Source organism: Rosa rugosa, chromosome 2 (genome assembly GCF_958449725.1).
Source record: "Rosa rugosa chromosome 2, drRosRugo1.1, whole genome shotgun sequence".
In the NCBI taxonomy this organism is placed as follows: Eukaryota; Viridiplantae; Streptophyta; class Magnoliopsida; order Rosales; family Rosaceae; genus Rosa; species Rosa rugosa.
Window position 1 is genome coordinate 61085482 of NC_084821.1, and position 26552 is coordinate 61112033.

General features: G+C 36.5%; 3 protein-coding genes and 1 long non-coding RNA gene across 8 annotated transcripts; 1 reads left to right on the plus strand and 3 right to left on the minus strand.

The window, feature by feature from the left end:
- Nucleotides 1–228: 228 nt before the first annotated feature.
- Nucleotides 229–5965, minus strand: LOC133729043 (UDP-arabinose 4-epimerase 1). Of its 4 annotated transcripts, XM_062156521.1 has the most exons (12): nucleotides 5808–5953; nucleotides 5487–5537; nucleotides 4867–5002; nucleotides 4436–4560; nucleotides 3765–3878; nucleotides 3532–3639; nucleotides 3350–3441; nucleotides 2576–2717; nucleotides 2377–2471; nucleotides 1342–1471; nucleotides 891–1035; nucleotides 229–781 (listed from the first exon to the last, which is right to left on the minus strand). In XM_062156521.1, exons 3-12 carry the CDS (start codon nucleotides 4925–4927, stop codon nucleotides 540–542), a joined length of 1254 nt encoding a protein of 417 aa, XP_062012505.1. In that variant the 5' UTR covers nucleotides 4928–5002; nucleotides 5487–5537; nucleotides 5808–5953; the 3' UTR covers nucleotides 229–539. The 4 variants fall into 4 exon arrangements, with proteins under 4 accessions (XP_062012505.1, XP_062012504.1, XP_062012507.1 ...); XM_062156520.1 differs by lacking the exon at nucleotides 5487–5537 and having other exon boundaries at nucleotides 5808–5965; XM_062156523.1 differs by lacking the exon at nucleotides 5487–5537 and having other exon boundaries at nucleotides 5780–5951.
- Nucleotides 5966–10095: 4130 nt separating this feature from the next.
- On the minus strand, nucleotides 10096–14131 carry LOC133733206 (uncharacterized). Of its 2 annotated transcripts, none has more exons than XR_009857551.1 (3): nucleotides 13763–14131; nucleotides 12011–12100; nucleotides 10096–11610 (listed from the first exon to the last, which is right to left on the minus strand). It is a non-coding gene; the product is annotated as an uncharacterized LOC133733206 (long non-coding RNA). The 2 variants fall into 2 exon arrangements; XR_009857550.1 differs by having other exon boundaries at nucleotides 10096–11614.
- Nucleotides 14132–15190: 1059 nt separating this feature from the next.
- On the plus strand, nucleotides 15191–16847 carry LOC133729045 (large ribosomal subunit protein uL2x). The gene is made up of 2 exons (XM_062156525.1): nucleotides 15191–15673; nucleotides 16365–16847. Exons 1-2 carry the CDS (start codon nucleotides 15234–15236, stop codon nucleotides 16702–16704), a joined length of 780 nt encoding a protein of 259 aa, XP_062012509.1. The 5' UTR covers nucleotides 15191–15233; the 3' UTR covers nucleotides 16705–16847.
- Nucleotides 16848–20400: 3553 nt separating this feature from the next.
- Nucleotides 20401–26292, minus strand: LOC133729046 (pentatricopeptide repeat-containing protein At1g30610, chloroplastic). Its single transcript, XM_062156526.1, has 9 exons — nucleotides 24932–26292; nucleotides 24005–24196; nucleotides 23617–23698; nucleotides 23303–23494; nucleotides 22664–22777; nucleotides 22072–22162; nucleotides 21839–21996; nucleotides 21083–21514; nucleotides 20401–20825 (listed from the first exon to the last, which is right to left on the minus strand). The coding sequence occupies exons 1-9, from the start codon at nucleotides 25927–25929 to the stop codon at nucleotides 20430–20432; spliced, it is 2655 nt and encodes an 884-aa protein (XP_062012510.1). The 5' UTR covers nucleotides 25930–26292; the 3' UTR covers nucleotides 20401–20429.
- Nucleotides 26293–26552: the final 260 nt, after the last annotated feature.

A 26552-nucleotide genomic window follows, 5' to 3' on the forward strand; every position in this document is an offset into this window, starting at 1 on the left:
ATCCTAGGTTCACAAAGCCTCAAGGAGATTGGGGGAGAACGTCTGCAATACCCGTGTGTTGATCGTTCAGATTAGCTCTATGTACATCATGCTAATCCGCCTAATATATAGTCACCGTCAATACTTGTAAGTAGCCTTCAAAGGTTTTCCAAAGGCTTTGTTTCACTTTTTAATAGTAAGACTTCCAAGGGCCAAAACAACAATGATGGATGGGCACAACGATGAAGATTCCATAAAAGGTATACCGCTCCTGGGCATCATTTATTGATATCATCATTCAAATACATGTAACACATAGGCTGCTCCTTTTTCCGGCCACGGTATAAGCTGCTCTCTACTACTACTAAAGAATAATATAATATAATGACAAAAATTAACCCCCTAATCTTTTTCTTCAATGGGAATTCGGAAACCCCTTCTCCTATTGAGCTAAGGACGTGTGGCTCAAGTCAGCAGCACTGCAAAGGGATACAGCGGCAATCTCGGCAGGGTTTGCAACAGCTGCGACCCAATTAAAGAAGACATCAGAGGGGTATCATTCAAGAAGACACTACCATAGGGGTTCCGTATCCATCACGGTGCGACTTTTGCCATCCCCACGCAACCTGCAAACTCTCTTGAAGATTGGTGTGTTGTGCTGTCCAGTTCAGTTCACGCAAGATCTTAGATGGGTCACTGTACACTTCAGCATAGTCACCAGGCCGGCGGGGAAGGAAATCAACTTTGATGTTCACCCCAGTTGCCTTCTTACATGCCTCCACAAACTCCTTTACAGAACTACCTGGTAATAGACACCCACATACAAGCTTAAGACAACATTTGGAAAGCCTGACCAGAAAATCCCTTGGACTTCAAATTGCAATAAAACATATAGATTATATTAACTTTACCTTTTCCAGTGCCGACGTTGTAGATTCCCACTTTACCGGGTCTTGCGTGCTCAAGAGCTTTCACATGGGCATCAACCAGATCAGTGACATCAATGTAGTCCCTTATGCACGTGCCATCAGCTGTTTTATAGTCTGTTCCTCTAACCTGCAAAGCACTTTAAGCATTATAATTCCAACCACTTTGAAGATCACTGGGAAAAACTTCCCCAAACTTTACCAAACAGCACAGCACATCACTGCGATAGACCATAATGATGTAATTTTATTTATGTGCAAAACCAAAACTCGGTTTTGTTTACCCTCTCTGGCTGGTGACAAGTAATAACTTGTATGATTTTTTTTCTTCTTTTTCACATAACTTGTTTTGGCCATACATTAGATTTGGTGAGCTACTAGCAACTGTATCTCAACCTATTACTTACTGTATTATAGTTAATTATAAAAGCCATACCTTTAGCCCAGGAATAATACCACGAGCTGCATCAAAACAAGCTCCTGATATGCGTCCATGCTCACGAAGTTCAGCTCTGGGAGCTTCACCTAATCTGCCCTCTGGATCTGACCCAATCACATTGAAATATCTGAAAGATTCCAAAAGAAAAGTATGATGATATAATCAAAATAACCCATCAGTTAAAAAAATAAATAAATAAATAAAAGATAATAATAATAATAATCTTCATTTAATAGATGGTTTTGAGGCAAACATCTTGTTTGGTTGTTAACTTTCATGTCCAATGGCTGAAAACACTGTAACGCTTCATATATGTGACAGACTGTATGCAGGACCTATCAGATGATAGTACTACTATTACATCTTGTTTGGTTGTTAACTTTCATGTCCAATGGCTGAAAACACTATAACGCTTCATATATGTGACAGACTGTATGCAGGACCTATCAGATGATAGTACTACTATTCTATTTAGCAAAAAACGACCTTGCTGAGAGTCACCGACTATCAGATAGACTTGTCATTATTAAGGAAGTCAGTCAAGTTGCTGAACTACCTCAACCCAAAGAGTACAAAGAGAGAGAAAAAAGTTCAGCTGTGAAGAAAAATTGAAGGTGTTTATTCTGAACAGCATTAAGAATGAAAGAACTAGCTTATTAGCAAATAAATATAAGAATACTAGCTTCACATAGAGCCAATTTGGCACATAATAAAGCTATATGCCCATAACCCTCAAAACTAATGGAAAGGCTGTAAAGTTTTACAAGATCCCCCATCAAAATCCCAGCATCCATTCCCACCTAAGCTATGGCCCAGGGCACCAAGCTTTTAACCACCACTTGTGTTTAAAACAAAACCAGAAGTTAATGAGATGAAGAATTGAAGCCCACTAGTCACCAGAATTTCATGTGCTTTAGGTATCACTTGCAAATAAATTAAGTTGGGTTCCACCAATGAGAAATGATTACTAAACAATGTTCTAATGTCATTATTCCAGAACAAGTGAATTAGTGTTTCTAATAAAGCACCAACCTCAGGATCATGACTGCCATGTTTGAATTCTTAGAAAAATCCAGGATAATATCCTCTGCCATCTTCTTAGCTTTTCCATATGGATTAATTGGGACCTGAATTTATGAAATTATGTGAATTCACAACCGGAACATCAAAGTCAAAGACTAAAGAGTTTCTTTGTTCGAAGCAAAACAAAACCATGGTGTAGGATCCACACCTGTGTAGTTTCTTCAGTAATAGGCATCTTTTCTGGTTCTCCATATGTTGCACATGTGCTAGAATATATTAATGTCCTCACACGATGTTTGGCCATTGCCTCTACTACTACCAAGGTATTTGATGTAATATTGTGGTAATACCTGTGAAAAGGTCAAACATGTCATTAAAGGATCAATTGTAATCTTATAGCTCGCTTATAATTGACGAGAGACATAAAGTAAGCAATTTTACAAGATACAGTCTGATGTTCTGGATAGCCTTTAAGAATTCAAATGTACAAAAAAGTTGTCCAGGAACACTAAATTTTCATTGAATTTCCATGTAAAAAAAGATGTTGTAGCCCTTCAAGAGAGCAAGCACTTCTTCATAACCACAAAAATTCCAAGCAGATTAGCATTTAAAATTTTATACGCCCATCTTGCAGCTAGAATTATTAATTTTTTCAACTGCATTAAACTTCTAGGTCAACATCCACTATCCCCCTCCACTGCCATGTATTCTTATCTAAAACTTCTTGAAAACAAAAGGGCAATCTAGGGAGGATCCATTGACTTCCACAACCTAAGGGGTAATCAATTACAGTCCATACAAGCTAAACGAGAATGCCTTTCAGAAATTTAGTCTTTTCTGTCATTTGAAACTTTTGCAGACCGAAGAACTCACTTTGACTTCTACAACCGCAGGTGGTGCAAATCACACGTGTAAAACAAGCATATTTTGTATAATAGTAAATGGTCCTGAATCTCTGATCTAGCTTACATGCAGTACTTACTTAAGTGGATCAAGGGTGCTTTCCCCGACATATGCTACAGCTGCAAAATGCATCACAGCATCAAATGCATTCTCTGAAAATATTTTGTTAACCTGGAATGTTCAGTTAAGGCTACATTGACAATCCCTTTTTATTTGCATAGATATTTTCGACAGTAATTATAAAGGACATCATAAGGATACGGATTTTGGATCCCCCAAGTCAGCATAAATAAATTGCAGCCTCCCAGGCTCAGGAAATAATTGTTGGAGAACCTTGACTGCACCTAGGTTTCCCCGTGAGAGGTTATCCTGTCAAAAGGCAAAATTCATAAAGATCTAGAGTAATTACCAAACACATGTCTGCCAAAAAAAATTGCCAATCAGATGATCCAGATATGTAAAATAAGATCCAACAGAATCCAAAAGAAACCTACCACAATAGTTACACGGTATGAATCCTTTAGAAGTCGTAATGCAGCATGTGAACCAATATATCCAGCACCTCCTGTTACTAGGACATGAGTTACTCCTGATTCACGACGGGAGAACTGGACAGAAATCCATTGTTCACACAACAAAAGGTTAGATCTTTGAAATGTCATGAAACTTCACAATTAGTTTCGAACATATAAAAAAGAACAGATTCTTGAAAAACGTAAAAGCAGCAAGATTCTTGTATTCAAGTTCTCACATCTTATCTGTATTATCCACAATAATCCAAGCAGGAAAACTGGGGGGGGGAAATAAAGAACCACTCTGATTGAACATCAAGGAAACTACAGAAGATAATTCTCCGCAGATAAACATGAAATAAGCTACTGCAATGAATCAATTTTGATAATCACAACCAGAAGAAAGACCATAAGTGTTGTGATGATTTCATTGATAAAGGATGACCTAACTAACATCATGTTTTCATCACTGTCCTGGAAAAGGGTGATGTACTTTGACTCCTCTTCTTTGAGCAAGTGAAAAGGCAGCAAAAAGAGCTTTTGAAAATTATTTGATCAGGAAGGGTTGATAGTGCACTAAGAAAATGATTATTGAGCTGAGAATCAGGCTAGTATTATCATGTATTTTAGCATACAAAGGATCAAGGGATTACCGTGCTAGTAGGATTGAATGATGGGGATTGTTTCAGCATGATAATGCATAGCGCCGTAAGGGCAGCAGCCAAAATAATTTTTCCTACAAAATTGTTCTTCCTCTTGGGATCTGGGTAATCCATGCCTACAAGTAAAATTGGGTCAGGCAGAAATTCTTAATAGAAACCAATGCAATCAAAATTAGAAGAAAAAGCATATATAAACTTTGTATGACAAAGCCATACAAACTAATAAACACATTTCACTTATTTCAGCTCAAACTCCTCTCAATCTTGTTTTCTCAGAAAACTCGTTGATAAAACCAAGATTCATTCTTTGAGAATGGTGAAGCTGAAAGTGCTTAACCTATAAGCCAACCAGAAAATCCGATGCAAGATCGAATTAACTCGACAGAAGAGATAATAGATTTAACCAAAAAATGAAATCTCACCTCCAAGCGACAGGGGTCTGTTGGGCCGTGACTCTCGTCTGCCCCTGGCAAAATTTAGCATTTGGAGAGTATCTTCTATGCTAAAAACAGAGGACTACGATCCTATGCCTCAATGCCAATGAACAAGTTAAAGGACCTGCAATGAAAACCCAAAATCAATCAGTAAGATATTCAAAGTCTGTGGTAAAAATCATTAAAACACAAAAGTTGTCATATAACTGGGCCCTATCTAGAGAAAACAAACAAACAAAAAGGTTAAAAATTTCAAAAGAGAAATCAATTCACAACTGCAAGCCACACAGAACTCCTGCAAATTTCACACACAGCTTCAAATTTCAGAAGAATAGACAGATTCAGAATTTGAAGATCCAAAGTATTCAAATAAGCAAAAACAATGAGCAGGACCCAACATTCCCAAATCTACGGAGAACACATGCACATATTGTCAGAAACTGTCTCCCCATCCCCCAAAGAAAGAAAAAGCTTAAAGAAAAAGATGGACTTGAAAGGACCATTTTTCAGAACCCAGTATCAGGAATCTGAAATAGTTGAAGAAAAACAAACCCAACACAATACAGAGCCATAAAGTTTAAAAATTTCCAAGATCCAAACAAACCCACCTGAAATTTGATCCCCCACTCAAAATCAAAATCCACCGCTACCCCATTTTTCTGATCACAATGTTATAACCAAATTTCAAAACTTTAAGCAGAAACAGACTCAAGTACCTGAACCCAACAAATCAAAATCACCGATAACCAAGACCCCTATGCAGAGAAGCTATCAGAAGCAAAAACCAAGAGCACCCAGATGCGAAATCATGAGCAGAACAAGAAAAAGCTTGGAGCTTTAAAGAGGTGCATGAAAATAAACAAGTTGACCACAATTCAAAGCAAGAAAGAATGAAACGTACAGAGAGAAAAGGAAAGAGAGAAACGTACAAGAGGCAAAGGAGAAACAGAGATAGAGAGAGATACAGAGAGAGAAACAGAGAGAGGGGTCAAGCTTTGTGTTTTGTGTTGAGGATTTGAGAAATGGGGAGGAGAGAAAGAAGAGGAGAAGGAAAAGGAGGTTGTGATTCTAATAATAGACGAATTTCTCAGAGGAGAAGCTCTTGTTCTCAGTTTTTTTTTTTTTTTTTTTTTTTTGCAAGAAAAGGAAAGACAAGACCACCAAAAAATTTCTTTAATTTTTTTTTTCTTTAATTGGTTTTAGAGTTTGATTAGACCATGAAAATTAGTAAACAAACAGGAAAAACATGAAGCAATAAATTAAAGTCTCAGAATCTTTCTCCCTGTAATCCAATCATTTTTTTTTTTTTGTTTGCTATGAATGTGAATGTCTTTGTTGTTGGTTTTTTTTTTTTTTTTGAGAATCTTGTTGGGCGGAGAATGCGGGACTGGACTCCTATGCAGCAACCAATTGGACACCTCCATGTACATTCACCTCTTTGGGTCCATCCCTCTGTGGGACCCATGTCTTAAGACTGCTTTTGGAAATTTCTTTTTTCATGATTTTAGAATTTTTTTAAAATATCTTTACCAAGAAATTCTTTTTTATGTTTTGTTTGTACTGGGTGGAGTGATTGTTTTTGACAACCATCATTGAGTTCAAAGATGTGGAAACACTTAGAGACGCGTTGGTATGGTGATGAGTTTGAAAGTAACATGTTGTCTGTAGCAAAGAGAATTTGATTACGTTAGTGAATTAATGACACACCCACTTAGTATTTAAATTGAAGTTCACGAGAGTATCTAAATAAAACTAGACTAATTATCTGATCCTGAATGTCCCTCAAACCCGCTAGCTACAAATTAATGGGAGTTGAGACTCGAACGCTATACATGATGGTTTCATGTTAGGTCGCTCGACTAACCTTACTACATTAGGTGGTTATCACTTCTAAATATTCTATATGGTGTAAGAATAATTACAACCAACTTTTGGTCGTTATATGAGTTGTATATATAAGACATGACATGTATGATACATATTTGAAATAAATCAAATAATACATGAGACTCTAGCTTTGTAGTATCATCACACACGGTAATGACATGGTCTGGGATAATATTTCTCACAATCATCTTGTTTACCAACTTATTAGTTGAATTTTTAGGGTTGAGAATTATAAGGACGATACATTTTTAATTATGGATCTAAGTGGAGTTGAAACTTAATAGTGAAATCTTAGTTTGTAATTATACGAGATGATACGTCGAGTCATGTCATTTATTACTTAAGTTGCATTAATTTAGAGAAGTAAAATTCACACTTTCCATTTTACAATCCACACTCTATATTTCATTTTTGAGTATCTTAACATCATATTTTTTTCAATCCACACTACAAAAAGACAAAATTTAAGATACTAAAAAAGTAAAAACATAGTGTGGATTGTAAAATAAACCGTGCAGATTTCACTCCCCTTAATTTTGATATCCTCAAATTTCATCATGTCAAATCAACAATTGTCATAAAATAACTCTTACATAACGCTCCCACATACAACTAATGAAAATGTCAAATGCGACGGTACATTAAGAGAAATAAATGCAAAAGTTACACTAACGGTTGCAAGTCTCAAATCACCAAAAATCGAACACGATCCCTGTCAAATCCTTCAAAAAAAAAATAACATAACCAAAATCCTAAAATCTCTTGTAAATCTACTTATTTTCCTTTGAAATTATCCTATTTTCATCTCCATACTATCATCTCGTTTATTATATTTTAGGTATTTTTTAAAACATTTTCATCGATTAAGACTTTGAATATGGCAGCATATAACATACACATGAGCTCATATTCTGATATTACAAAAATATACAAATATATAATATATAATCTCCATGAAAATAACACTTTAATTACAAAATTGTCGTCAAAAATTAGTTCAACTGTCAAAGGGTTTTGCACTTTTGATGTCAATTGTACTTGATTCCCTTGGACCATGTATACTTGAAACTCAACTTAAATAGTAATTGAGAAGTCAAAAATTGGATATTGATCGTGATGGCCACAATCTCAAAGTGTTTGGCCACCCAAGTTTTCCAAACAAAATATCTAGCTAGCTAGTTCAAGGTGGAAGTTGACTCTGGAAGCTATCAGGCAATTACAAGAATATTGGACCAAAGAGATTCATGTTTGCTTATAATCTTGATGATGCCTAACTTTGGCCCGTGCGATTGTACTCTGGATTGGCTCATTATTTTGTTTAGCTTAGCTCAATTTTTCCATAAGATCTACATGTATATCAATACATTAAAAAAATGTTAAATTCTTCTTAACTCTAATATCGGAGAAGAAAATGTTCAAATTCAAAATTTTTTATATAGCACGTACAGACAATTTTAAGTCTGAATATCATTAGGTGATTCACGCGAAGTATATTTTGTGTGGTCAAACTTCAAACTACCACTATTGACCAAAAAAAAAACTTCAAACTACCACTCATCTTGAATAGTTGAGCTTGGTAAAGCCATCGATCGTTATTGGTCATTCATTCCTGTCAATTTGAATGAGAATATATATATATAGGATTTAGGTTCCAAACCCCTTTCAAAAAAAAAAAAAAAATATATATATATATAGGATTTAATACTATATAAGCTTATCATAATGTACTAGCTAGCTATCAAACAATGGTCTCGATCGCTATCAGAAATACACCTATGAATGAGTTAATTATGCATGCACTCACATGTGACTATGTGAGCATATGAAACGTAAGTAACTTTACACTTGTCAAGCTTATATATATATATGGCCTTCAGATTTGGAAAGAAATCGCATAAAGTTTCAAAATTCTCTGCATATATACACAACTTCCATCAAAGAAGATTGAAAACTGGGAAAGGTGCGAGTCTAGACTCTAGAGGAAGCACTTTCATCTCCGATCGCTCATTATCTCAAAAGTGCCTTCAACGGCGGAATACTCCATACGCAATGCTAGCTAGCTGCAACGTACATTCGACCATTCGTTGTTTATGGCTCAATATGTAAGTTATACATTTAGTTGGTGAAGTGAATTGAGTAGTTAGTAGAGTATTATTCTTTAATTGGTGTTTAACAGAATATATTGTTTTAATTGAGACTTTTGTTATTATCTTAGAAAGTCTCTTGATGCATATTGTAATATGAAGTTTAGATACCATATCTCCCCTCATATCTTATGCGGTTCATTAATCAAGGTTTGAGAATAGCTGCACTAACAAGGTTAGAGCGTTTGTAAAATTCATTGATTGTTTCAAATTACTTGATATGAAACTTCATTGCCCAAAAATAAGTCCATCAATTTTTTTCCTCATCCGGGCATAGATTTGGATATCCAATCCCATACACGTCAAATTATTAATTATGATTTGTATTGTTGTTGGAGTCGACTACACTTAAGTATGCTTTTACAATGTGGATAACATATATATATGTATTGAATATATTGGATGCAGTACGTGATGATTATTAGTGAAGCATCGATGATGTTTTGTCTTCATGCATTTATACGTATTAAAACTTTTAAATTGATTATTTTTATGACAGAAAAAATGAAGGTAAATCATCGAATCCAAAAAGTAAACTCTAAATTCAAGCAAAAAATAAAAAGTACTAAAAATCATCCTACCAAGTTGTCAAATAATTTCTACAGCTTAAGCTTTATAAAAAACATCATCAACTTAATTGAGAAAAATCGGATTATCCATTTTGGCGGCGATTGACTCGCTAATAAACGTACAGCCGATGGAGCTACACCGAATAGCTCCGATTGTTAAAACTTCCTATGCAACTAAACTCCCCCCACTCCTCTCAACGAAGTTTCAAGGTTTCATGTTCGATCTGATATAGTCAGACAGAGAGATCGAGCAGCACATAATGAACATGAAGGCTACATATAGCTACCAAGTCCACGGCATAGTCCTATCAATGTCAAACACGTACGATTCATACACAGGTAAGTTTCTGGTCCTTCGACTCCCTTACAGTGCTGGGTTGGTACGTATTTTAACGGGTTTCTGCACAGTTCACATGAAAGTCGGCACACGTGGCACGCCCATGAACGTACGTAGCATGCCAGAAAATCCAGGGCTGTAACTTGCCGACACTACCTAGGATCGATTGCTAATTTCGATGGTCTACTGTGTTAATCAATGAATTAGCAATTTAGGGTGAATAGTATTTTAACTAATAATTTGGTTAGGTGAGCTTGCGTAGTTTGGATGTTCAAGTGCTATCTTAACCCTTCCAAATTTGATGTTTACTTCTGGTCTGTACTTCTGGTCCACCGGTGACCTGATTAACTTAGGAAGGTATTATCTTTAATAGTAATCATAGTTAAAGCACAGTGATTAGAATCATTGAGGAGATCAACATGAGAAAGAGTACGTGGTTAAGAAGTTATTTGATTTAGATTTTTTATTTAGCAAGAATGACATAAATAATAAGCACACTCTCCTATAAAGAACGATCGATTAAGACAGGATTAGAAGAAGAAAAAATTAAGTGTTGGCATATACAATCTACATATTCTTACCAATGCTAGTTGTATGTTATTCCACTCTTTAATTTGCTATTACGCACTTTTGAATATCTAACAAATTAACTCAATTTAAATTTTTAGTCGAAAGGTTAAAAAGCTTGTTGGATTAGCATTGACCATTTGTATTATGATGGGATTTTTGAATAATTTTCCCACAATTAGGTGGGTAATATGGATATGGGAAATGGTAGGGATATGCTTTTAAATGAAGTATAAAGAAAAGGAGAAAAAGATATGGGATCGATCGTGCTGTTACAGAAGAGTTTGCTACCTTTCAACGTTTGCTTATCCTTAATCTCACATTACTTAATCTGCAAGTGTTTTATTTTATATATGCATGCACATTTGGCTATATACGTGATGATGCTGCACCCTTTAGCATGTGGCGCGGCCCTTTCTCTTTGGAAAATAAGAAGCCTAGTTGTAAACTGGGTTTCCAGCGCAAAGTAGCTAGCTACTGATCGAAGCATAATAATTAAGCTCTGACTTCGCTCCATCACTACTAATTAGCACTAATTTATATTACAATTGTGGTGACCGGGGACGATTAGCCTGCACCTTCATTATTAGCCTTAGATGAAGTTTACATTTTGAGGGTGTTTGTTACATGAGATTGGACATCCTTATCAACTTGTGTTACACTAATCCTATGTTTGGCAACAACCAGGACTGTTGAGACTTTAGAGTCTCAAATTCTCTCTAACACTATCTACCATAGAGACTCCAAAAACCATGGGATTATGGAAGCTCTCATTCTCACCTTCTACTGAAAATTCTCGTTATGCTCTCCTTCTCAACAACTTTCACCAATTCTGAGATTAAACACAAGCACACCTCATTTTCTATCCCCAATTGAACTCGGAACCACTGCCACAGAAGGTTGTAGCAAAAGTGGCCGAAGACCCAAAAATCAATTCTTCCAAAATGTTATCAAATTCAAAAACCATTTATACTAGCATGTAGAACACGAAGAGTAGATCAACTTTCATACCTCATGCACCTCAAAACATTGCCAGAGCCGCCGAAATTTGTACACAGAAGAACCCAAGATTTTCGAGGTCCAATTCTCTCTCCACACCCAGCAACCAGACCAGCCAAGGATAGAGAGACGTCGGCGATGACGAGATGGATCAAACCCAAATGGTGTGCCTGTCGGAGGTGGGGCTTCACGGGTCTTTAGGTCGATGGTGTTGGCTTTAGTTTTAGTCCTAACTGACCAAACATGAGTTAGGGAATAATATAGCATAATCCAGGCTTGAGGAGTCCAGGACTCTTACAGAAATTAAGGCGAGGTATGACAGACATGTACGTGAAACAAACATGCCCTTTGGGGACTGTATTAATCTACATTCTCTATTTTACAAACCACACTTTTATGTTTCATTTTTTAGTATATTAAGTTTTGTCGTTTTGTAGTTTGGATTATAAAAATATAATGTTCATATACTAATAAATGAAACATAGAATATAAATTGTAAAATAAAGAGTGTAAATTTTACTTTCTTATAATTTTTTTAGACAATTCTACGTATTTATATACTAAAGACCTGACATGTGCGCATAATTTTGGAAAGACTTCACCAGGTGTTACCGCTTACAAGTTACAACCTTTTCTTCGCACGCCAATGTAATGATGTATGGAAAGGTTCCTCCACCTTTGCTCTACCTTGAATTAAGTTTGATGACTTGATCAGCCTCCTATGAGCAGTTAAGAAAAGTCAGATCTAATTAGTTTAATGAATACAAGTAAGCACAACATTGTTACGTTTTTTAATTACAACACAATGAACTGAGGAAGGTATTGAAGTTAATTGGAAGTGTTCTAACTTCTAAGCACGAAGGTCATCAGTCATGATGGCCGATGAAGATGGAAAACAAAGAAATCGATCGGTTTTGAAACTGATTTTGCATTATTTTTATAAATGATCATATTGTTTAACACTTTAAATGATCAAGCAACACCGTTTAAATAGTCTTTGCATTTCAAATGAAGTTTCACGTTTAAATATAATCAAACCTTACAAATCCTCCAAAAAAGAAGGGTTAGATATGTCCTAAATTTCTAAGTAATGGTGAGTGGACATTCATCTATGGTTTTAGGTTCATAGAGAAGACTTTAATGGTTGAAAACTTTAAATGATGTAGAGATGGTATGTGAAGCCTAACCAGCATCGATCAATTAATAGATGAACAGTCATCGTGCTTAATAGATGATACATATAGGTACCAAATCAATTGACTAGTCTAGTGATACATGTACTTACTAGATTGATCAATCTTTGGTACATTTTCAACACCCCTCTAGTTTCTTGACTTTCTTCTATACTGGGACAGGTACAAATGGAATTCATTGAAATTTCTAAGATTGAGGGTCCTCTTTATAAGACTTCTAAGTTCAAATGTAATTAATGTATGGTTCAAACAATTGATCAAGTCCAATCTAATTAATAAAGATAACATTTTTATAATAAAAGCAGAGTAATATAAAATATTCGGCAAATAGTGTTATAGTCAACATAATTTTATATGCATTATGGATTATTGATTTTTATTTGTATTTGTTTTTGAAGACTACCGACACCTCCATTCGAGATAATTAATTTAGATAAATGCTATTTTATCTGATTTTAGAGTAGCGACTTACATTACATGTAAACCTGACATCCATTAGCCATCCACTGACAAACAACTTTGCATGCATTATTAAGTTTTATTTGTGTTTGTTTTAGAAGACTAACTATACATTTTTTCGAGATAATTAATTTTGATAAATGTTTTTTCTCTAGTTTTAGGGTAACGGTTTACATGTCGTGACATCCATTTAGCCATCTATTGACAAACAAGTTTGAGGTATTAGCATTGTTGTTGTTGTTGTTGTTTTTTTTTTTAACTAATTAATAGAGGACTGTTGATTTTTTCTACCATGTATGTTGACTATGTAAAGTTTCTATCTGAGCTCAATAGTACTCGTTCCAACTTCCAACAAAGATATCCCAGAGTTTACTAATTGTTTTGAGATTTCATCATGCAATGCTTTTTGTGAAGCTAATTTTGGAGCGAATGCTCTAGCTTGCAAATGTCACTTCTTATAATTGCTAGACATGTCACCATTCATGAAAGTAGAATTGTTCAGGGGTTTGATCATAAATGCCAGAAATCAAAAAAATTCCATTTCATATAATATTTTCCCCATCTCAGTGGTTTCAGAGAAAAATCACAATGACTAAACAGTATATCCAAACAACTCAATCCACTCCTATTATTGAACAAATCAATCTAAAATGCAGATCCCCAAATTCGAGGCCCAGATAAGAAGAATAAAATCAATCAAACAAATTGAAGAAGGATCACGAATCTCACACTGGAAATCGCCCAAACCAAGGCGCCGACGGTGAACTTAACTTGTTGCAGTTGAAAATCTAAACTGCAAGTTTTGGGTCGTGAGATCGAGTGAAGAACAATAGAATAGAGATAGAGGAGCTGTTGTCATGTCATCTCGTGGAGGGAAGAAGAAAATTGGAGACAGAAAGGGGCACAGCTAGGAAACCAGAAAAAAGGATCGAAAAGAAAAAGGTTGTCTGGAGGGACCATGCCTGTGTCAAGAAAGAGCCATATCTGGCTCTCAAGAACAGTGAATGAATGATTTAGACCCTTTTCGGGCAGGAAGAAAGTTTATACTTTTCTTATTTTGGTGAAAATTAATGGAATTTGTTGCTTTGGTCTTTTGGAAGCGATTTCTCATCATCATCACAGAATGGTAACTTTGGTGCAACTGATTGGTTTCAAAATATCAACTTTTGGTGTAGCCCCACCTTCCCACATCCCACCCCCCCCCTGACTTGTATTTTATCAGTGTATGTTACAAACTACAGAGAACAAAGATCTTGAAAAGGAGAGGCCATCCTTAATTATAAGTTACAATGACTTGGTAGAAGACTTGCTTTTGCAATTATTGATGTAGACTCGTCTTTGCTTATTTTCGATATTTGACGGACGAGACCTTTTATTTATTATTTATGTGTATACATATATCTCAATAAGAAAATATAAAGAGCAAAAATGATTGAAAATAGAGTAACATAATTTCACTCACGACCCTTAAAACAAATCAATTGCTCACATGCTTGAAGATATACAAATTAGATATTCTACTCCTATTGAACCAAAAAAGCTTAAACAATAGTTCAAAGATAACATGCAAGAGCTTCTAGGTGTGCACACTTAGAAAAGTTTTAAATCCTCCATTTAAATCCGGCATCGCCGTGTAACTCTAACCTTAGTGTATATCAGATAGAAAAGAAAAGGAAAAAAAAAAAGAACTTTTGTCACACTAACTGGCCCTACAATATGCTCAAGATCAAACCAAAGATTGCAAAGTTCACAAAAAATTGACCTATTGAGAATTGAACTTACAGCTTACTCCATAATCGTCTCACCAACAAAATTTCATGATCGTCTTATCAACAAAAATTCACTAGCGCTAGAGGACCGGTTCTTTTAACTTTGGAGCAAACCAATTATCAACCCACTAAAAGGCCCTTTAAAGGAGTTAATCTGTTTATTTTTGGACATGGGCAGAATATGCAAACATGAATAAAGATTATCCACTACAATTTATTGGGCCCTAAATCAAGCCCAAAAATTGAATCTCGAAATCCATAGATCCCCCAGCCCAATCTAAGTCCAGTCCATTATCATTTCCCCTTTTACATTTCGGTCCGCTAGGGTTTTGGAGGCAAAGCCATATCACTCCTATAAATAACATTTTAGGGTTTTCAGAACCCAGTCTCACAGCCGCAGAGAACACAGAGAGAGAGAGAGAGAGAGAGAGATGGGTCGCGTCATCAGAGCTCAGCGTAAGGGTGCCGGGTCGGTCTTCAAGTCCCACACCCACCACCGCAAGGGTCCGGCCCGCTTCCGCTCCCTCGACTTCGGCGAGCGCAACGGCTACCTCAAGGGCGTCGTCACCGACATCATCCACGACCCCGGCCGCGGTGCCCCCCTCGCTCGCGTCAGCTTCCGTCATCCTTTCCGCTACAAGAAGCAGAACGAGCTCTTCGTCGCCGCCGAGGGCCTTTACACCGGTCAGTTTATTTACTGCGGTAAGAAGGCCAATCTCGTCGTCGGCAACGTTCTGCCGGTCAGATCTATCCCCGAGGGAGCTGTGATCTGCAACGTCGAGCACCACGTCGGCGATCGTGGAACCCTAGCTAGGGCTTCTGGTGATTATGCTGTTGTTATCAGCCACAACCCTGATAACGATACCTCCAGGTGACTCAGTCGCTTCTCTTTTCGTTTCGGTTTCGGTTTTGATCGTATTGAGCTGTGTGAATTATAGAAGAGATAGGTTTGATTGGAATGGTTTCGGTTCTGTTCATATTGAGTTGTGAAATTGTAGAAGAGATTGGTTTCTGTAGCTGAAATACCATTTCTTTTATATGAAATTTTGATTTTAGGAGTAGCTGATAGTTTGATTAGCTTGGAATTGAGTACTGGTTCGTATTTTATTTGAAGAAAAAGTGATTGCTTTGCCTATATAGTGAATTAGGTAAACAAAAGTATGACTCTTCTGTGTGAAAATGATAGTAAAAAATTCGGTATTTATTCACTGATTTACTGTATTATTGTCATAGCTGATTAATTTGTTTGGCTGAGTTGTGTTGTTAGCAATTTGCGTGTCGTGTCCTTCAAATTCCTTCAAGTGCTAGTTTGCAAGATTACAAATTGATGGGTTCAGAGTTGAGATTGTGTTATTGTTAGATTCTTTTAATCGCTTAATTTTTGAAGTTTTGCTTGTTCTCTATATCAACCTGAATTGATTAACCCTGATGTTTGTAAATGTTTATATGTTAAGCATATGAGCGTGAAGATTGCTTTCCTATTGTCACTGAGTTTCTTAATTTCAATTTGAATTAGAGTTGTATTGTTTTGCTGAATGTGTGTGTTTGTGCTTGTTTATTAGGATCAAGCTTCCATCTGGTGCCAAGAAGATTGTTCCAAGTGGCTGCCGTGCTATGATTGGGCAGGTTGCAGGTGGTGGAAGAACAGAGAAGCCTATGCTCAAGGCCGGTAATGCCTACCACAAGTTCAGGGTGAAGAGAAACTGCTGGCCTAAGGTGCGTGGTGTGGCTATGAATCCAGTTGAGCATCCCCACGGAGGAGGTAACCACCAGCATATTGGACATGCTAGCACAGTCAGGCGTGATGCTCCCCCTGGGCAGAAGGTTGGTCTCATTGCTGCCAGGAGAACTGGTAGACTCAGAGGACAGGCTGCAGCTTTTGCTTCCAAGGATAAGGCTTAAGATTTATATGCTAAAGCTTTTAAGTGTCATTAGGAAGGAGACCACCGTTTCTTTTGATCTAAATTTACTGTTTTGGAAGAACCTCTTTATTTTTAATCAAGACTATCGAGTGCATTTTGTGGTATAAATTTTGTTTGGTTCTATCCTTTTATGCCTGTTTAGGAAGATATCTATTTAGATTTTAGAATCATATTTACTTTCTTAATGATATTATATTTGACATAATTATCCATATATCTTCAAACCAAGAAACAGCAGGGAAATCTCTTCCGCCTTCATACAAGACTTGGATTAATGTGTATCTTTTCTAAACAAATCATATTGATCATCTGTATTTTTGGGCAGAATATAGAGCTTCACCTTAGTTTATGTCACTAACACAATTAGTAGTTGCATGGATTAAAAAGTCATGGTAACACTTTTGTCAAAATCATGAAGAAAGATGAGGAAGCAATTAAGCTCTTTAGCCATGAGACTATTATGATTCATGAAGATGAGATTAAGTAAGAGGGAATATGGAGGGCGGATTTTTATAGGGGATGAAATGGCTGTTCATGTACTCAGTTTCTCAATGTTCTAAACTTGTGACTGATGATGACCCATGGCATGAACTAACGTTGACATTTTTAGACGCAAAATGTAATTACATGTGGGATGAAAATTGGAACGAAATCTAACTTCATGTTCTCGTTATTTTTGTTTTCTTGTTAAACAAACTTGCGGCTTTCAAATTGTTATATTGCAATGAGAGAAGAGAGAACCATATGTTTCCACTTAAATAGTGCATTGAAATATTGTAGGAAACTAAAATTTTTTAGTCTCAAGCTAATAAACAAACTTGTGGCTTTTAAATTGTTATATTGCAATGAGAGGAGAGATGGTTCCACTATGTTTCCACTTAGATATTGGACTAAAATATTGTAGGAAACTTAAAAATTAAAACTCAGCCTTAAGCTGTTGATTGCTCTGTAGTTCCATCATCATAATTGTTGTGTAATTTTGCTTCTTTAATCGAAAAAATTGTGAAGGAATTTTATTTAAGATTTTGTTCAAAGTTGCTGATGATGCTCCTAATCACTGATAAACCACAAAATCCTTCTGCAATTGCATTGTGGAACAAAAAAGTAAAATCATTTTCTGATTGTGTGTTACCCACCAGAACAATTCATGTCTATCCATAATAAGATTTTAATATATTTTATGTAACAATGAAATTGCATATGTAGTTTTACGCTCTACATCAAGTCAACGCTCTGCATCAAGTCAATGAATTCGAGTTGTACTCATAACACCACTATACTTTTCAATAAAATATTCTGTTTACGATTCAAAGTGACTAATTCACATATATTTTCGAATCAAAATCCATTTAATGTCACAATATTTCAAATTAAAAGGAAGAGATAAATGTTGAGACTCTGTGTCCAAAATATTGTACAAAAATATGAAAAAATTCTAGAACGTTGTACTGTTTATCATACATTCGCTTATAAATGTGACAACAAAATTTTTGTTAATTCAGTAACTTTGATTCAATGTACATGTAATTTTCATGTACAATGAACATATGCCATACATTTATGTACCACAACCACACCCACAATGTTGTTTGGTGTCACTTGGTCTCTGTGGACTTTGGTTGCTCTAATGGTGCTTTTCAGTCTAAATATTCTTAAATTTTATGCTTGTTGCTTGTGATATGACATCAAATTTCACCTCCAGTTTTAAGTAATTTTAGTAACATTCTTTCCAATTTCTTACTTTGGTGGAAAGTAACGGTGGTGTGTTCCGAACTTCCGATATTAATTTCCTGTATGGTGATAATGGCATGGAATGGGAATTTTCACGTGCACCCCATTTCAATTTCTGTAATCTGCCGCCATGATTGATCATACAGCCAGTTTTCGTTATGGCCGTTTTAAGAATCATCATAAATCCTTGTTAGCGTATGTATTGCTCCCATGCTTCGTGTAAGTCGAGCAACCCTGAGGCCAAGCCAAGAGCAATTTTATATCTCACATCTCAAACAAACAAGCTTTTCTTTGGACAAATGAGATCTAAGCTGCAATTGGGCATGAACTTGTAGAGACTAGTACGAGTTTTTTCTCATGGCACCAACCAATGAGTTATACCAGATTCCGTTGCCTAAGTGGACTGATGATCTTTACTTGTTCAGCATACTCCTTCAGCCCTTGTTTTGATCCGCTTGATATCTTCTTAACCGCTACGCGCGTACGAGTTCAAGCCTTTCATGTAGCCTCTGTAAACCCCATCAATCCCTCCCCCTCCAAGCTTCCCTCCCTCATCAAAATATCGTTAATTGGTCGCTCCAGCTAACTCTTGGTAAGAAAACTTCCTTGGGCCAGTCCCCTTCTCAAATTCATCATGAATCGAATCATTAATTAAGAACCATATATAGGATCTTGGTCATCACTTGTTGTGTTCTCTTCTTCCCATAGATGAAGCAAACGAAAGCCAACATAGCCACCAAGGTAACACTTGCACCAACACCCAACCCAACCGCTAGACCTATTATATATCTTCTCCTAGTTGACTTGGGAATATTAACCAAAGAAGTTGAAGTAAAATTCCATGAGATGATGGTATGCGGAGCAGCAGAGTTACCGGTTGAAGCCGACAGGCCAGCAATGACCAAATCAGGTAAGTGCTGCGTCAGGTTTACACGGTAAGAAAGAAAGACAAGTCATCACCACGTCTCTCGGGTAGTACCATTTTCAGACCTAGTAGTAGTGAACTCCACAGTGAGGTTTTTTGAGCTGGAATTATAGCTAACCACAACACTACCTGTTTTCTCTTCCTACCTAATGCCTCCATTCCAAGGCGCCGTGATCAGAGACCTGACAGAGTTGACGTCTATACCAATGTTAGTGTAAGCAGGATCCTCGACTGTTATCCTTGGATTCTGGTTGATATCAAACTCCACTACAACAAATGGATACTGTACCCACGTCAAGCTGACGCTTGCCTCCACGGTGAGGCCTACACTGCATCCATATCCGAGTGAGCTGTTGAATAAGGACCTGCTTGGTGCTAGGAAGAAGGCTAACTGTCGCCAAACTTGGTGTTGTTTTCCGAGTCAATGATGAAGCTGAAATGTGCGGTGAAATCCGCTACTTTCCGGTCACACTGTCCCAAATGATCGAGGAAGGGTTCACGGTAAGGTGCTCGGCGAACACTGTCATTCTTGGGCTGGTCTTGGGTGCCTTATGTGAGCATCTCCCTCTAGGAATATGGTGTTGGTATTGGTGTTGAACCTCTCCTTCTACGAACATGATGCATCCGTTGTAGATTTGAAGAATACCAATGCTAGTTTTGAAGACGCAATGGTCTTTCTCCAATGCTAGTTTTGAAGAATCCTCCAAGATTAATTTTCTGCCGGTTGGCAATAGTAATATGATTACCGAAAGAAGATTACCGTACTCTGATCATATTCTTCTCTCAAAAAAATCATCCTCAGTGGCAAAAACACTTATGCATACCAATATTTATGATATCTCTAACGAGTTATGTCTAACTGGAATGTATCTCTCTGGGCAGTTTTTCTAGATATTAGTGAAGTACTAATAGCAAATTCATTCTAATTGGAACATATGTGCATTCTTAGAATTATTACTTTGTAGGGTTGGCATCTTGGAATCGCCTATTACGGTGGAAACATTTTGACGAGAAAAGTAATTACTTGTAAATTTGAATACATTCATCTATTAATAAGCTGGTTCAGTTTGAACAGTACATACACTTTCATTTGGTTTAAAGTCACCTGTCCTCACACCAGTTCTATCAAGTTCTCTACAACACGTCATAAGGTTTTCAAATACAGGGTTCGCCACATCACTTTTGGCAGTAAGAATGCTAACCTCACGAACTAACTGCAGAAGAGTGTCTTTCTGAAACCTTTCTGCATTTTCCTGGAACAAATTCAACCATGCTGTCTTTGAGAATGCCTGCAGATCATCGGGATTTGTTCTGGCAATGCAGGAGATAGCAACAGAATAGTTATCTTCCTCCAGCTTTTTGCAAAACCTTTCCTTGATGAGAGCAGGGGGTGGAATTCGGTCTGCCTCGGTCAAGTGCACCCAGGTTATATCCAGTAGCTCACCCTGAAAAGCATGCATGGGTTCACTAGTGAAACAAACATTCTGGGGTAAAAAAGAAGAGAAATGAACACCGTAACATGCATCGGGCAAAACATTATGACAACTAAAACATGGCTGCCAGATCTGTTTGGTACTTGCAATCCATAATAGCAGGGTTCCATTTTGAAAAACACTTTTGTGCATGCAAAGCACGTGCGCACTTATCTTCCTATACATTTCCCCCATGAGGTGACATAGAAATATTGATAAGAAAATGTTACCTTTCCTGCTTTGCAAGCATCCAATATCATCCGAAGATGTCGTTTAATATTGAAGTTATATCCACTTTGCAGCATCCTTTTGTAGAAAGACTCAAAATCATCCCACCTTTTCTCTATGATGCATGCTTCTAACAAAGTGTTGAATGTATAGATATCCGGTGTCACCCGCAGCTCATAACCAGATTTGCTGCTGATATTGTACCTATCTTCCAACATCTTTTGGAACAGCTGTTTTGCTTCTTCATACATCCCATGGTCCAAGTAGCCTTTCAGCATTATGTTGCAAGTGACCAGATTTGGGGAACAGAAGTTCTCCATTTGGTTGAAGACATATGCCCCATTTTCAATGCTTCCAGCATCCAAACAAGCTTGAATTAAACCAGTGTAAGTCACTACTAAAGGCTTATTTGCAACCTTACATATCTTCTCAATCTGTGAAAAGAAAAAAAATGACATAATATGTCATCCAACCATGAACCCTGAATTTTCTGCCATATGAATCGTTAAGTAAACTTTAAAAGGTAATCCCATCAATGGAGTTATTAGAACAATTGGATTGGCCAGATCTGTCCTTGCAGCAGAAAAATCTTTTGTTGTATCAATATAGTGCATGCTCAAGTGCCAAGCCAAAAAAAGAGAGAAAAGGATAAAGAAGAAAACAGTAATGGGTAAAATATGTTTCATTGATACAAGTGAAAAAATGACCAACACTACAAAGACATCTGGACACCGGCACGAGTGTCAAGTAGTAATTACCTGCATTAGTGCTTCTTGACACCTTCCAGCACTACAAAGACATCGAGCGAAGTCATAATAAAGAGCTGCAGAACCTACTATTCCTCGTCTTTCCATATTGTGAACAGTCTGTACAGCCTCGTCTATTTTATCTTCTCTCCAAAGAGTATTCACAATAACTGTATTTACAAGGAATCATCAACATTATCAATCTAAAATAAAATCCCAGGTGAAATCAGTAGCCAGCAAAATACCTCTGTAAGTTAAAGCATTTGGTATAGAAGATTTCTGCATCTTCTTAAAAAACTCGTGAACCAAATTGTACTTGCCACATGCAAACATCACCTGATTCAGCGAAAAAAAGTTTAAGGTATCTGAAATTCAGAAGAGATCCAGGGTTACCTAGCACTCTAGCAGGCCTGGTACGAAAATGACCCTTGCATCATTCTGGCCAAAACAAAACAAAATTCTTGTTGCATTGTATTGTACATGCTAAATGCAGTGATAAGCATAAAGAAAGAAAGATCAAAGAATTTTGATCAAGGTGGAGAAGCTAGGCATGAATAATTTTTTATTTTATTTTATTTATTTATTTTTATATAGATTTTAATCAAATCAGGGAAACAATAAGCTATTCATTTTTAAGAATAGATTACACTTTAGGCTGGCAAGGAAATAGTTTAAGAAAACCAGAAGACCAAATGAACAACTATAAAACCTTGCATGGATACTCTTCATGACAGACAATATTCCTTGAGAACCAATTAATTTACTTTTTGTAACGGTAATATCTATCTCCAACGAAGTACAATGGATCATAGTAAACAAAAGAGGGGCAGGTACTACCTCCATGACAAGTCCATATGTTGTAGTGGCAGGCTGCACACCTTGTTTCTTTAACTGCTCCAAAACCCAAAATGCTCCTTCCCATTGTTTCCGCTGAACACAAGCATTTAGTACCTGCTTATACATATAAAACATTACACAAGTGTACATGCTTTCTGATTGCCCATGAAATATATAGAAACTACCAATTTTACATCAATTCCCAAGATTTAAAGCATTCAAATCAACAAGCAGATAAGAACTTCTTCTTCAGAAATCTAACATAAACTGGCTGGTTATTTGTTTCATCAAAAACAGTCATTCCTTTTAGCTTAGGAGCTGTCATCCTATAGATAGCTCTTTATAAGCATATACGAACAATGCCCCAAACTTGCAATCTATAATACTAAAGAGATTGAGGGTTCAACTGAGTGTAGGAAACTAGTTCGCATAAGTGTCAACACAAAGAAATTATTCTATGGAAGTATTTTATAACTCATAGCGATTTAATCATTATGATCTTACATGTTGAAAGAGTCTCTAGATTAAAATATTAGTCAAACGATTAATGGTCACTTGGGTGGGTCCTAAATAACAAAGCAATGCAATAGTTAGAGATGATAATCTCCCAAACCTAAATGATCCCTAAGTACCACTTACTGCATTGTAGACAATGACATCTGGTTCCAACCGAGGATCCCACTTCCCAAGTGCTCCAGTCTTGAACTTCTTCTTGGGAGGAGACTGCATAGTATCAATCACATCAAATAGTTCTTTCATATGGCCCGCTTGTCCAAGAGTAATGGCAATGGAATGATAAGCTACCAAGTCAGGATATGATGATAGTTGTTGCTGGAAAGAAGAACGACAAAAGATGTCATTGGTAGCCCAAAATATTACTTCTTTCTTTTGACTAAAAGTGTATTTTATGAGCAACAAACACAAAGTAGATAATGACAATTTAAGTCAATTACCAGCATTGCATGAAATACATTTAGTGCCTCCACAGGTCTCCTTGCCTTTCCAAGTACATCGAGAGCAGTTGTATATATGTATCTGAATTTTGAATAGGAAAATGCTTCAAATTTTTCATACATATAATAATTAATGACAACATTTTATCTAGTATAATGAGATATTTTAGTGTCACGTGAAATCCAAGAAAATAGAAAAGAGAGTAGTAACAAAAATCAGCTGTATATAACATATACCAGATCTCAAATCATTTGCTGGAAAGTGAAATTCCAAGCAGTATAGTCAATAATCCACAAAAGAGTCCATGAAAACTGTTATACTTAAATAAGCTGTGAGCACAGGCCAATCTTTGTATCTAGTGCTCCAATATTCTGACAGGCAAATTACCTGAGCTTGTGAGATTTGAAGCGCTCACGCATTTGAAGCCACTCAATGACTTGTAACACTCGTCTCCAGTTTCCGAATTTTCCTAATATCTGAATAACTCTAAGTATTGAATGATCTGTGAATCTGATTTGTGCACTTCGCATCATCTTTGAAAACATCCACTCAGGCATGTCGATGTTTGCACCATTCAGCCTGTTAAATTAAACTACTTTAACATCAATGAGAAATCCTAACTAAATTAAATCAATACTTGATATGAGCACGTTTGGTGAATGAAAAAAAGGAAAATAAAGAAAGATCCAGATGATCAGCAAAGTTCTGATCAAGATGTCAAAAATACTAGTTTTTAGCACAGTGACCCCTCTATTTGTAGTTCTAATCGGAATTATTACTATATATTTTCTCAATGATCATTTCAAAACCCAGAACCATTATGGCAGATAATTTGTGATAATCATTCCTTAAAAAAGTCAGAATAAAAAGTGGTATTTATCCCCCAAACAATTAAGGCTTGAACCTTGTATAGATAATATAGTAGACAACATTGGAATCTTCTTGATGAGTTTTACTGAGTCATTCATCAACTAAGAGATAGTAGAAAATGAGAGATTATAGATAACTTGGGACCACAAAACAAATGCCTGAAAGTGTCTGACTTAGCTTCACTTGCATGCTATTCTGCAGTCAACCAAAATGATAATATAGTGCAACAGCAGGACATACTGAAAAACTCACTCATGAACTGTACATGTAATTAGATGAGCTTAAATATACAAAACAGATACACAAATATTAAGAATACCAAATTTCTCTTATGATTTATAGTACATTGTGATTAGCAAAGTTTAAGCTAACATCATCAGTGGAGAAATTAATTCCCATAAAAGATAGAAGAAGAAAAACTCGAAAGAAGAATAGAGTACATACGATTTTGCTAGCTTCTGGATTCTCTCCTCCATTTGCATTTGTGAAACTCGTGGCTTGTCCATAATATCACTGAATTCATCATAATTCTTAAATGCAGCTCTTTCATCATAGTCTCTCCTAGGGAAATCTCTTCCGTTCTTGGTTGAATTTCCACTTCTAGGAGAGAAAGCTCTATTATCAGTGGCTTTCTCAGCACTGATGCGGTACCTCTCAAATCCATCTTCACTTCTAACATCACTTTTCCTTCTCTCAAAGTCTTGACCAGTTGACTTGTAATCTCTTGGGCTTTCTTTAGCATTTCGTGCCAATGCACCCTTACCCGAGTTGAAGTCCAATTCTTGTTCTGGTCTACCAGTATATCTCGACCATTTTCCATTACTTGTATCTCCCCTTATCTTCATCTTTTCCTTTTCATCCATGTCACTCTGCCTGCTATCATATTCATCCTTATATCCTCTAACTCGTAGCCTTTTGCTTTGTTCCGTGGTTCCATTAGCATTTTCATATAGTTTCGCAACTTTTGACACATTCCCTCGATCCAATTGCCTTTCAGACTCCCCCGATTTTACACGCTCTTCATTTGCCTCAGACAACTGTCTTCTGGAAACATTTCTATTCCTCATATTATGCTTTGGATTATCTTCTTTTGGCCGGCTGCTCTTATCTTTGTCACTTCTAAGCTTAACAGACCCCATAACCTTCAAGCATTGATCAAACGATGGCTTAAATTCAAAATCTTTCTCCAGAATTTCACTACCAACTGATCGGTTATCAGTCCCTTCCTTCGCCAAAGCACTAATTACAGTTCCACGGTTCAATGGTCTAATACCAGAAACCCGACTCTTCTTCACATTCTTCTCCTCTAAGCCAATGCCGAAAATGGTTCTCCCACAAATCAAAAACCCAGATAAAGGAAATGGCTTTGGGCTACAATTCGTAGCCAAAATCCCATTTCTTTGAAAATTAGAGAACCCCACTTGCCCATTTGACAATTCCATGTTCAACTTAACTATGGATTAAACTATACTGGGCACTACAGAGTGATACAATTGTATACTCATACATAGAACAAATTTAACAAAAATTAAAGCTGAATTGAACTATGAACTTCAAGTTTAAGTAGCAGAAGAGTTCTGAGAGGAAATGATTACCAGGACTCTGCTCTCCTCAAAGCCAGAGGACCCAAGTAGCTGGCGGATGGAAAGATGAGAGATAAAGACTGGAACTTTAATTTGATTATGATGTAAAGATTGAAAATTGACGGGAAGATAAGCAATGAATATTGGTACAAGTGGTAGAGAATCTGCTGAAACTGTGAAAGGGGTTTAGGGTTCTTCTGGGTAGAGATAATGTAAGTTCACAGCATTGGGAATTTGGGATAAAATTGTCAAATTTGGGTTTATTGGTTTTTTTTTTTTTTTTTTGGTGACAGGGGAACTCCAAAGGCTTCCTAGGCCTAAGGATATACCCCCTTCAGCTCATGTGAAATGCTCAAACTGTGCATTTCAGCAATTTCTTGGTCGTTTCTTGAATAAGTGCTCATGTTGATGTTATCTTGGAAAAACTCTGCTTGATTGCTCTGTCTCATGCATCATTGTCTTTTATTTTATTTTTATGCTAC